At 33.0% G+C, this 13916-nt stretch overlaps 1 protein-coding gene across 1 annotated transcript in view; it reads left to right on the top strand.

Annotated features, from left to right (window-relative positions):
• Positions 1-13916, top strand: part of acbd6 (acyl-CoA binding domain containing 6) — a 49805-nt gene that overhangs the window by 8858 nt on the left and 27031 nt on the right. The window contains exons 5-6 of the mRNA XM_073819441.1: positions 3150-3255; positions 9721-9810. Coding sequence (XP_073675542.1) covers positions 3150-3255; positions 9721-9810 — 196 coding nt within the window. The remainder of the gene's footprint in view (positions 1-3149; positions 3256-9720; positions 9811-13916) is intronic.

Below are 13916 nucleotides of genomic sequence, written 5' to 3'. Positions count from 1 at the left end.
TGTGAAATATGTGAAATATCTTATTCAGGTCAGTTCTAAATAAAAAAATAACATGCATTTTGTACGATCCCTCTTATTTTGCTAAAATATTTAACATTCTGCAAGGTGTATGTACATTTTTGACTTTAACTGTATGTACAGAAATACAATGGAAGTCAATGGGAACCAAAACTGTTTGGTGAGTAAATAACGACAGCCTTTTCCTTTTTAATGGCCTGGTGAGTGTGAATGACTCATGGTGTGTACTAAAGACTTATATTTTAATATCTATGTTTTAATATTTGAAGATTTACACATAGATTCACCCCTGTAATCTGCATTAGAATCTCTGTGTGAAAACATCAACATAGACCTTTTGTTTGGTCTCTCACTAGTCAGAAAATGTTGATCAAGCGGTGTGGAATGACAGAGTAGCCAGTGACCTTCCCAGCATGCTTAGCGGCATCGCTGATGCCATTTCGTTTATCAGTGGGCCATTAATCAGGTGTAAGCGTGTGCTTGTGTGCGTGTGTGTACTCAGGCTTTAGGAGCACAGGCCAGCATCAGTCTGACGAATGAGCAGATTTATTGATTAGTTGCCCTGAGAGACGAATGATGCCCACATGGCACAGACACACTGGGTCACCGTAAGACCACACACACTCACATATTCAGCCTTATTTACTACAACTGAGATGAGGCCAGGTTTACTGCACGCATATGTAGACATAAACCAATTTCCATGATAACGGTGCACTTTGGTGTACCATTACTTAAAGCACAAATTTGTTTTTAGAACTAGATATGTTAAGTAAACTACTGTATTACATAAATGTATGATGTAAGCATGAAAAGTCCAGTAGATTGTTTTAAACAACTAGCTTAGTTTGTTTACCCTTTTTGACCTTCATGAATACAATAAATGTAATAATATTATTCTGATTGTTATCATATAAATGCATGAATAGTAGCTTTAAACAGTAGTTTTAAACAAAAAACTTGCTTGTTACTCCCCTTTAAGGGTGATTTTGGCCTGTAATGCCACAGAGGTCTTGACCTTCAAAAATACAGTAAATAAATTGATTATGAATGTGTCATAATTGTGACATAATCTGATGTTAAAATCTGATGCATGTGTTAAAAACAGCTTAATTTAAGATAAATTTACAACCCTATTATCTATTCTGTAGTTATTTATTCATTTTCAATTTTATAGATTTTGCATTTTTAACTTTAAATTTGAAAACAACAAAATGCAGGCCAAATTTACCCAGTTCTAGTAGTTTAGTAGATTTTTTCCAATCAGATTTAATACAAAATAATGCATAAATAAATTTTACAAAATCTGCCCCTTTTTTTTCGCAAGAAATTGATTGTATTTAATGTCGATTTATTGATATCTATTTAGTTCTGAATATGAAAATTAACCTTTTAAGGTATATGAAATTTAAGCAAGAGGCTCTCGATGCTAGGCATAACATGGATCTTCAACAATTATTTTTGTCTCACATACGTAAATTTTTTTTCTTAATTTAGAATTTGAAACCCTATTATATGTTCTGACATAGTAGCGGTTTCCCTCCTTATTTAAATTTTACATCTTTAATTTTAAAAGCAGTTAGGCCATATTTTGAAAAATAAAGAAATTCTTTTTTTTTTTTGTGAATTCCAGACTATTTTTAAACCTTATTTGTCGATCTCCTATAAATGTTTTTTTGTCTTACTTTCAGTAGTTTGTTGTATTTTACGTGTATTTTGTTCTGAATATGAAAATAATATTTTTGAGGTACAGTTGAGGTCAAAAGTTTAGATTTTTAGTACTGACCTGAATAAGATATTGCACATAAAAGATGTTTATATATAGTCCACAAGAGAAAATAATATTTATGCAAAAGTTTACATACACTTGATTCTTAATACTGTACTGTTACCTGAATGATCCACAGCTGTTTTTTTTTTTGTTTTGTTTTTTTGTTTGTTTAGTAATAGTTGTTCATGAGTCCCTTGTTTGTCCTGAGCACTTAAACTGCCCGCTGCTCTTTCAGATCCCACAAATTCTTTGGTTTTTCAGCATTTTTGTGTATTTGAACCCTTTCTATCAATGACTGTATGATTTTGATATCCATCTTTTCACACTGAGGACAACTGAGGGACTCATATGCAACTATTACAGAAGGATCAAATGCTCTCTGATGCTCCAGAAGGAAACACGATGCATTAAGAGCCAGGGGTGTAAACTTTTGAACAGAATGAAGATGTGTACATTTTTCTTAATTTCCCCTTAATATCATATTTTTATCATTTTTTACTGCCCTTCGGAAGCTACAGAAGATACTACATTACTGTATATGAAATGTAAGCAAGATGCTGTCAATGCTGGGCATAACATGGATCTTCAAACATTTGTTTCTTTTTGTCACATAGTTTTTCCCCTAAAATATACTGCACTGATTCACTCTCAGAAATCAGTTAATTTTAGGTTGGCCAGTCTGTCTATTTCCTGTATCTCCCAGGCACGGAGGTCCCGTCCGCTGCCAGTCTCATCTGCCCTACCCCTGTAATGAGTGTGAGGGGCAGCCACACAATAGTGCTCCAAATGCAATTAATCTGCCATCCTGCATGGGCAAGAGGGGCAGGGGTAAATCTCTTAATGAGATTTCTCCAACCAACTGTACCTCATCCCCTATAACCCTTTTCTTTCTCTCTCTCGATCTCTCGCTCTGCCCTGCCTGGCTTGGCCCAAATGCCACAAGGTGATTAGAGAGGAAAATAATTAAAACTGCTGTGGTGAGCGCCAGGCTCCTGAGAATGCGCAACCACAGAGGTGGATGGGCATGTGACCATGGGATGGCTGCCAGTAACATGATTTTTGCAGCATGCTACACCCGTGCACATCAGTTTAGCCCTGTTTAGCCTGGCATTGTCCTTCGTTCTTGGGTGATTGCTCAGTAATTTACTGGGCCCAGAATTTCTAGCAACAGCCACTGACCCTGGTTATGTAATATTTAAGATTAGACTATTGTGTTTCTTAATTCCTTACTACGATTTAATGCTATTTCAATTGTTCTCTCTGTTCTGTTTCTATGAAATTTCCAAACCAGAACGGTTTGGTGTGATCATTGCTTTGCACTATTTCAGAGTATTTTCTCTTTTGTTGTGTTTGACTGTAGGGAAGAGGACAAAAATATTTTCGACTATTGCAGAGAGAACAACATCGAACACGTCAGCAAGGCCATCAGCTCCAAGAAAGTGGACGTGAATACAAGGGATGAAGAGGTAGGCTTTTAAAACATTTTTTAAATTTATAAAATAAAAAACATATATACATTTATAAAATCTAATAAAATGAGTATACATTTAAATGTATTATATATGATTTGTTCATAATAACTTATTGTTATAAATTATAAAAATGTAAAATGTAACCGCATTAGAATGATTTCTGAAGGATGATGTGACACTGAAGACTGAAAATTCAGCTTTGCCATCACAGAAATAAATGACATTTTAAAGTATATTCAAATAGAAATCTGTTACTTTAAATTGTAAAAATATTTCACAATATTACGGTTTTTACTGTATTTTTGGTCAAATAATTTCAACCATTGACTGAGCATGTCACCTTCAAAAACATCTAACAGAAAGTAGTATTTTGTATAGTATTTTTTTTTAAATCGCATTCAAAATAAAAGTTTGTATTTAAATAATGTGTGTAAATATAGAAATAGGGCTGTCAAACGATTAGTTATGATTAATCACATCCAAGTTTGTGTTTACATAACATATATATGTGTGTACTGTGTATATTATAAATACACACACACATATATAAAAATATATTTTTTTAATATATACATTTATTTTAGTGCTGGTAAATCGAATAATCTCGATTAATCAATTCCAAAATAAAAGTTTGCGTTTACATAATGTGTGAGAAATGTGTGTATATTTATGTGTACATGTATTATGTAAACACAAACTTTTATTTTGGATGCAATTAATTGCGAATTAATCAATTTGACAGCACAATTTAAAAAAAAAATGTATACATGTATGCGTGTGTATTTATTATTATTTATATATACATAATAAATATACACAATACACACACATACATTATGTAAACACAAACTTGGATGTGATTAATCGCGATTAATTGTTTGACAGCCCCATTTATGCATAGTATAGGGAGTTGTGAACGCGATGTAGGGACACTAGAAGCTCTTTCACCCTGCTTCTCTTTCTCTATCAATGTAAAGAGATCAGCATTTCCCACCCAACTAAAACTCCAAAGGTCACTGGATGTACCATCCATCCGCTCAACCCATTTTTATTTATGTATGATATCGTGACCAACTGGCCTGTTTTATTCTTTCCGCACTCCAATTCTGAAAGTGGGGAACCAGTTGGCTCACCATCAGGTTGGCCAGATGGCAGCCATTGTCAGTCCACCATTGTTTGTCTCACTAGTGCAGTTCAACAGATTGACCTCTAGAGGGCACTAGTGAATCTCAAAATCTGCTGTATTTTTATATATATGTATGTATTTTTTTCTGCCATCTTCCCATCTTACACTTTGTGCTTGTGGTCAAGCTACATGCTCAAGGTCAGACCTGAGGAATAAGGCTTTGCCTTCAACCTGAAGTCTTCAATGCCAAAAGCATGGCTCCAACTCACTGCAGCATTAAGATGTGACGTATGCACTCTGTTCTGAACATAATGGCATTTGATGTTTTCAGCAGAGGCTGTTGCCAGTGGTTTAATTTGGGTTGAGATGAGCTTCATGGCTGCCATTTGACCTCCTATGTCTCGGCCTGTCTCTGCAGGGGTCAAATACATTACCCCTAATGTACAAGAGCAGCCGAGTGCAGGGTAGTGAAGAAATAATCTCAACGATGATGACAATAGATCAGGATAAACTGAAAAACTTGGAGTTATTCAATGTGGGATGATAATGGATGGTGACCAGAGGGGTGCTGGGACCTGGGGGATACCACACGCTTTATACTTCACTACTGGAAAGATAGTAGAATGGATTGCACAACCACAACCATGCACTGAGATTATTTAGGTTTGCCCGTGTGTTTTGCAATCTGAGAGACACACCACAAACTGATTATGGTGTAGTTCCACATCACTTTATAGTCTGAAATACAGCTTTGTCTTGAAATATACTTGCTCAAAGATGACAGTTTGATTTATACTCACTAGCCTTTACTTCAATGTTAAATGACAGCTTAGATAGTAAATCATTTTTTGGACATGTACAGTAGGGTTTAAAGGTTTGAATTATATTATATTATATTGGAATTTGAAACAATTAAAGACAATAAATATCTTAAACTTGTACTTTTACTTCCAATGAGGGAAATTGATTATTTATTTATTTATTTATTTATATTTTAATTTCCATTATTTTTCCCCTAATTATATAATATAAAAATGCTATTAAAATAACAAAAAGATGCTAACTAAGTATTTTTTTTTTATATACATTTTTACATTTTTAAATTTTTACTAGACTTTTGGTGCTGTAATAATTAAATAAAAATTAAATAATATTTATAAATGATATATAATAGGATGAGATATATATATATATATATATATATATTTTTTTTTTTTTTTTTTATGTACAGTAATAAATATAATAAATGTATTACATTATTTATATGTGACCCTGGACCACAAAACCAGTCATAAGGATACATTTTTTTTTTTTTTATTAAGATTTATACCTAATCTGGAAAGCTGAATAAATAAGCTTTGTTAGGATATGAGAGTATTTATCCAAATGAAGTTATTAGCAATGCATATATTACTTTTACAAAATATCTTCATGGAACATGATCTTTACTTAATATCCTAATGATTTTTGGCATAAAAGAAAAATAAATAATTTTGACCCATACAATGTATTTTTGGCTATTGCTACAAATATATCTGTGCTACTTATGACTGGTTTTGTGGTCCAGGGTCACATATTATATAGGAATTTAAAACATTAAAACATAGTTTTGACAAAGACATTGTCTTTATTAACCTAACTTGTAAATTGTCTAATTAAAAAAAAAAAAGACATCTTTGTTATAATATAATAATAATAATAAAAATAATGGCCAACACCGGAATACCATGTAAAAACCACTGTAAAAATGGCCAAATTCTATAGTACCACAGTATATTTCAAAGTACTGTGATATTACTATCACTTTACCACCACAAAATGTCTTTATAAAGTATTTTTTTCAGAATCAGATAATGTTAACTGAAAACAACAGAGATCTAACACATGCACTTATATACAAGCTTTTCCTAAATTGTCAGTGTAAATTTAGGTGTTTTTCTGCTGCTTTGTTATGACATGCATTGTGTGTCATGTGTTTTTTTGCCGTTTTATAATGGAGATGTCTTAAATGCCCTGTGGATGACAGGTCTACACATGCCTCTGATAGGCACGAGCCCCTCGGCCTGAACAAAAGAGGGCCGGCCTCATTTGTGCAAATGTCCCAAGAATTTCTTGCTTTCCTTTTCTCTCCCTGTTTGTGCTGGAACAGCCCCATCAATTACAGGCAATTGAGCCGGCAGCTCTCCACCCTCTTTGGCAAGGACATTGTAAAGCAAGAGGTTTCCTATTCATCTGCACTGAGCCCTGCTCAATGTACCGCCCCGCAGTAGAGTCCATGCCTGTCACACTTAATCCAGAGCTCTCACCCGGGACAGGAAGGTGTAATCAGTGGGATTTCTACATCTTTACTCTTTCTAGAGCTCTTCCGCTTACTTGGAAGGAAATTGAGGAAGACGATATAGTTTTTTCCGCCTGTTAGTTATGTTTGCTAAGACACCATCACTGGAAAGTTGATTTTAGACCTTCCTCCATTCACATCTTGTTAGAATTTCTTAATTACCAAGTGAGTCATGTTCTATGAAATAATTAGTTTCAATAACAATGTTCATAATATCAAAAATGAATCAGTGCATGTCTTTGTTCACTCCAAAATACTTAATTACTACATTAATGTCTTTAAATTCATTACATTTAGTGTGTATATAAACACTGCCATTCAAAAGGTTTATGTTTCTGAAGTGTTTCATGCTCACCAAAGCTGCATTTATTTGATAAAAGTTCAATTAAAACATTAATATTGTGGGATATTATTATTTTATTTAAAATAACAATTTTCAATTTGAATGTATTTTTAAATGTAATTTAAAAAAAAAAGTTTTCAGCTGGCAGATATTATTCTAATATGCTGATTTTGTGCTCAAGAAATATTTAAAACAGATACTTGCTGAATTAAAGTATTAATTTCTTCAACTTATTATTAAAACTTAATAATAAGAGTGACTTTTTATTGACTTTGTTTCTCATAATGACTTTTCCAATTTACTTTTCATTTTTCACTCCAAGGCTGAAACAGGCTATGATCAAATGATACATGAATTTGAAAAAGATGTAGTAGTACTTTCCTAACTACTTTTAGCTTTTTAAACCACTATCATTTAGGTTGTTTTTCATTTCTTCTAATTACATGTTTGACAAATACATATATTTTAATATACACTACCAGTCATAAGTATTTGAACAGTAAGTCTTACCAAGCCTTCATTTATTTGATCCAAAATACAGCAAAACAGTAAAATTTTGAAATGTTTTTACTATTTAAAATAACCGTTTTCTATGTTAATATATTTTAAAATGTAATTTATTTATGTGATTTCAAAGCTGATTTTTTTTTGCATCATTACTCCAGTCACATGTTGCTTCAGAAATCATTCTAATATTCTGATTTGCTGCAACAAAAACATTTATTATTATTATGTTGAAAACAACTGTGTAGAATTTTTTTCAGGTTTCTTTAATTAATAGAAAGTTCAAAAGAACAGCATTTATCTGAAATACAAATCTGTTAAAAAAAAAATTATATATATATATATATATATATATATATATATATATACACACACATATATAACACGTGAAGATGTCCATGTCAAAAGAAATGTACAAAAGTGATTTTATGTCCATAGAAAGCACAAAAAATGTAAGTAAAGTGTCTACTTTTAAGGTTTCAAGTAAGTTTTTTGAGAATAAAATGTCAAAATTTGGTTGAAATAATGTTACATTGTCATTCAGTGTAACAATATTTTTGTAAAAATTCGAACAACATGCTTATTCTGACTTGTACATATAAAAATATATAAAAGAATAAGGGAGCATATTACATTTTATTGTGTTTTAAATAAGTAAAAAAAAAATTACTGATAAATGGGCAAAACCTAAGATCTTTCTAATTATCAAATAATCCTGAAAAATGTATTCAACTATTTTAAATATTGATAATAATAATAATAATAATAATAATAATAATAAAATTCTTTAACAGCAAATTGGCATATTAGAATGATTTCTGAAAGGATCATGTGTTATGATGCAGAAAATTCAGCTTTGATCACAGAAATAAATTACATTTTAAAATATATTCACATAGAAAAGTCATTTTTAAACAGTAAAAAATATTATTTTACTGTTTTTGCTGTACTTTAGATCAAATAAATGCAGTCTTGGTGAGCAGAAGAGACTTCTTTGAAACAAACAAAAAAAAAAAAAAAAACATTAAAAATCTTACTGTTCAAAAACTTTTGACAGGTATGGTATATAATGGTACTATATTCATTAGTGATTCTATTCTATTTACATGGTGCTTCAAAAATACCATGTCTAGAAATCATGTTAGTGAAGGGCTATGGAGAACTTTGCGTCTTGGGAGGAGAGTAGGAGAAAAGAAAAATGTTTGGCTATATCTCTGATGAAAATTTGACAAACAGTCCAGGGGACACCCTCCTCTCCCAAAAAGAAAAAAAAGTCTTGTGGTGTAAGGCTTCAGACTCCCTCATAAATATCAATTTTAACATGCAGCAGTGGAGATCAATATAATTTCAGCCATGGAATACGACTTAAGGAGTTGGCTTTATCTAATTGGCCTTCACTGAAAAATGAACTCTGCAGCCTTGATAGGGACAAGCGGCTTCAGGCCTGGGGGGCGGCGCTGGTGATCAAGGGTCTGCTCTCTTTTTGTCCCCAGAAGCGCATCAATCACTGCTAAAGAGTCTCCCGTCCCACTGCAATTTGTTTCTGGAGCGCCCATGATCTTTCCCTCCCACAATGCCCTTCTCTCTCGCCTGCGCGGTGGCCAGAGAAGAACTCATCCTGTCAGCACGTCGTTAAATAGTTGGGTCTAAAGGCTCTGAGTTATAAATTGTTGTGCATAATTTATTTTTTCTGGAGGAGAGAAATCTATTGTGAAGTTAACTTTATAGAGGTCCGCATAACAAAAGGGAATAAATGAATGTGTTGGAGGTGAAGAGGGATTCATCCATCTAAAGCAGTCGACTCGTAGGTTGTGTGGCCTGTAGACACGTCTATGGTTTTGGGTTGCAGAGGTCCTTCGCAAATACGGGATGTTATTGAATATTCCACACGCCTCTTGGCTGCTGCTCATTGTTATGCTCCGTATTAAAGCCAGAAAGAGAGTTTATTAAATAATTGTATTTAAATCAGAGCAAGGAATTGAATTAAGGGATCGAACGCCCTGGATTGTCTAAAAGACGTAATGTGCATTGTCTGAAGCAAAACCGAACCGAAAAATTACAACTGTATACACAGAAATTTTGCGTTTGCATTAATCATGAGTTTTTACTCTGTGAAGTTTTATTGTAATAATTATTTGTGTGTTTCAGGGCCGGGCTCTCCTGCACTGGGCGTGTGACAGGGGCCACAAAGACCTGGTGTCTCTACTCTTGCAGAACAACGCTGATATCAATAGCCAGGTGAGTCTGTAAACACACATTAAAGGGCCAGTTCATCCAAAAAAGAAAATTTGGTCATTCATTTCTCACCCTCATGTGATTGAAAACTCAGTGACAACTTAGATATTTGGGCTGACTTAAAGGAACACTCCACTTTTTTTTTGGAAATAGGCTCATTCTCCAACTCCCCCCCGAGTTAATAAGTTTAAGCATAGCTTAGCATATATCATTGAATCCTATTAGACCAATAGCATCGTGTTCAAAAATGACCAACGAGTTTCCATATTTGTTGTATTTAAAACTTGACTCTTCTGTAGTTATATCGTGTACTAAGACCGGTGGAAATGCAAAGTTGCGAGTTTCTAGGCTGATAAGATTAGGAACTACACTTCCATTCCGGCGTAATAGTCAAGGAAGTTTGCTGCCGTAATATGGCCGAAGCAGGCGGAGTATTATCAGAAATGAGTTCCCAGCTAGTTTAGCATTTGCACATGTGCTGCGTGGTATTACTGCTCCTGCTTCAGCCTTATTACGGCAGCAAACTTCCTTGACTATTACGCCGGAATGGGAGTGTAGTTCCTAATCTTATCAGCCTAGAAAATTGAAGCTTTGCATTTCCACCGGTCTTAACTACAGAATAACTACAGAAGAGTCAAGTTTTAAATACAACAAATATGGAAACTCGTTGGTCATTTTTCAACGTGATGCTATTGGTCTAATAGGATTCAATGATCTATGCTAAGCTATGCTAAAAGTGATATCGCCAGAACAGGAGAACGGCTGAATGGATTTCAAAACGGTAAAAATCAACTTATTAACTCGGGGGGAGTTGGAGAATGAGCCCATTTCCAAAAAAAGTGGAGTGTTCCTTTAACAAAAAATTGGGTTTTTTTAAACTTAAAAGCTGGGCAAGTTACCCAGCTACCCTAAAATATTAAGTTGAATCAACTCAAATATCTAAGTTGTCAACATTTCGAGTTGACTGAACTCAATTTTAAGGCAGCCAGGTAACAAATTATTTTAAGTTGACTCAACAAATAGTTTTTTACCGTGTGGACTATTTTAACAATATCTGTGGTAGGACCCTTGCTGTCAAGTAAGGGTCAGAAAGCTCTCAGATTTCTTTTTTTTTAATATTATTATTTGTGTTCGGAAGATGAACAAAGGTCTTATGGGTTTGGAACAACATTTTAATGTTATAGCTAATAACTGATATGACAGCCAATAGTTATTTGGTGCATCAACAAACAGCAATTGCAAAATGGATTGATGTGCACTGTAGACAAGGGTTTTCGTGCAGTAATATGGAATAAAAAAAAACCAATATATTGGTACTGGTTGGTAACGAATATTTTATTGAGCATGTTAAAAACGTTTACATTTAGATTACTTTTGCCGTCATTTAGATCTCAGTTAATGGTTTAAAAATGCTAATAATTTGGCTTAATAACAGATGGTTACCGATTCTATACATATAAATGTGCATTTATTTATTTAAATTTATATTTTGTCAAGTTTAGTGTTTAAGTTTTTGAAAAAAGTTTAAGCTCACCAAGACTGCCTTTATTTGATCAAAAATACAGTTAAAACATTATATTATAATTTAGTCTCTTATGCTTTTTTATTGCTCAAGAAACATTTATTACTATCAATGTTGAAAACATACATATACATATATATATTTTTTTTATTTAAACTGTGATAGACTACCATTTAAAAGTTTTGGGAAAGCTTTAGGGAATATTTTTATGGAAACTGATGCTTGCTTAAATAAATTTTAAATGACCTAATTATTATTATAATCATGTTTTTATAACAGTGACTTTTTACTTTGCACTTGAGACTTTGTTTCTCATAATGGCAACTTTTCTTATGATATTTTGTCATTTTTACTCCAAGGTAGAAACAGGCTATGATAAAATGACATGAAATGGAAAAAGATGTAGCCGTAGCTTCCGAAATACTGTTAGTTATTGAAACTGCTATCATTTAGTTTGTCATTTGCTTCTATTTACATTTGATAACTCTCAGTATTGGTAAATCCGAAATTATGTGATGCTTTGCAAAGTTCTGCAGTGTTACAAGTGATGGCGTTAGAAAATATGAATGCAATAGTGCTCTACTGTTTTAAAAATGCTTATAATAAGGCATAATAACAGAATATGGTTATTGATTTTATACATTTAAAATAAAAAATGTAAAGAAAAAAAAATTTAAGAAAAAAATAAAAAAATAATAATTTTTATTCAGTTGCAAAATGGATTGCTGTGAAGTGTTAAGACAATGAATGGTTTAGGTTCAATGATATGGAATAAAACAAAAAATATAAACATTTGAGACTCATTTAATTAATTAGATTAATCGGCATGTTATGCAGTTAATTTCTTACATTTTTTTTAATTTGCTTTGATCCAATATGGTGACACAATATATTGATTATGTGTCAATGTAAGAGTTTTCTTTTATTTACTGTATAAGTTAATATTTCATATTTGTGACTCTGGACCACAAAACCAGTCTTTTTAGCAATAGCCAACAATACATTGTATGGGTCAAAATTATTTTTCTTTTATGCCAAAAATCATTAGGATATTAAGTGAAGATCATGTTCCATTAAGATATTTTGTAAATTTCCTGTCATAAATGTATCAACTTAATTATTGATTAGTAATATGCATTGCTAAGAACTTCATTTTGACAACTTTAAGGGCAATTTGCTCAACAATTTGATTTTTTTACACCCTCAGATTCCAGATTTTCAAATATTTGTATCTCAGCCAAACATTGTTCTATACTAACAAACAAATGTGTCAATGGAAAGCTGATGTATAAATCTCAATTGAAAAAAAATGTACCCTTATGACTGGTTTTGTGGTCTAGGGTCACATTTAATTGTTCATGCTAATTTACTATATTTTTACATTCAGATTACATTTGTTGTCATCTTAATCCAAATAATGCAACTTGCAACTGAGCGAAATACTGTGAACTTCTATATACTTTGTATAGAAGTGCATATTTTAGTTTTTGATCCCAGAGCTGATAGACCCTCATCCTCACTAATCTGAGAGAACAGTGAACTGGGAAGTTCTGCTTCCATCCTCCATCCCTGAGCTTAGCAGCGGCTGTACTTTAATCATTTCGGGATATCGTATCAGCGTATCTCAGTGGGCGTTAAGCAACACGCTATAAGCAGGTAGCTGTATTTGAAAAAAAAAAAACACTACAGGTCATAATGGCAGATTTGGCTTTGTTTTAAGCTGGCTGAAGACTGCATTGGGAAATTAATACGGTGAAGTACCGTTATGCGGTCACTGGCTTGATCTGATTCTCGCTAAGACAAATCAATTGGAAGTAATCAGCCAAATTGTTTGCATTATACAACCCACATAATCAGAACATTTGCAAATGACTCTTTTTATTATTTGATTTTTTTTTTTTTTTTGGTGGCTGTGGACCTTAATTGTGTGGGTGGAGAGCAAATGCTTGGCTTAGACAACAATCAATGCTGTTCTATTGTTGTATTTTAACAGTTAGGCTAATGTGAAATCCCCACTAGAGCTACAATAGAGAACAGGACGTCATATTATATGTAACAGACATTTTATCACCGGTTCTGTATAGCATATATAAATCACACAAAGTTCTTGTGTACATAATAACAGACAAGGCCTGTTTTTGACACTTTTTTTGAACAAAGGCCGTTCCCCAACATGAATACAGCCATGTTGAATCTACAGAATGTCTGTTCTGGGTTACTACACTGACCAGCAGAAGGTGAATATTGCTGGACTACAGCAGGAGAATTATCGAGGGCAGATTTATTAAGTAGCGTTCAGGTGGCATGAGAGAAAATATGGCCGTGTTAAATCATGCTACTGCTCCTGCCAAAATTATTATCCTATGTTAATACTTTCAGGAAGTGTGATTTGATAGCAATATAAAACTTAGTAGCCACTCATTAGGCTCAAGTGTGAGCCATGACTGGATTTGAAAAGCACACAACGAAAACACCAATAGTTCAGTTTAGATGTATTTTCTTATTTCTAAATGTTTTCAGATATTTATGGGTCATAGACGTTATGATGTTCACATCAAAAGAAATTTACAAAAGTGATTTATGTCCA

Source organism: Garra rufa, chromosome 15 (assembly GCF_049309525.1).
Source record: "Garra rufa chromosome 15, GarRuf1.0, whole genome shotgun sequence".
NCBI lineage: Eukaryota > Metazoa > Chordata > Actinopteri > Cypriniformes > Cyprinidae > Garra > Garra rufa.
Note: the sequence above shows the minus strand (reverse complement) of the source record. Positions and strands in the feature narration are given on the sequence as shown.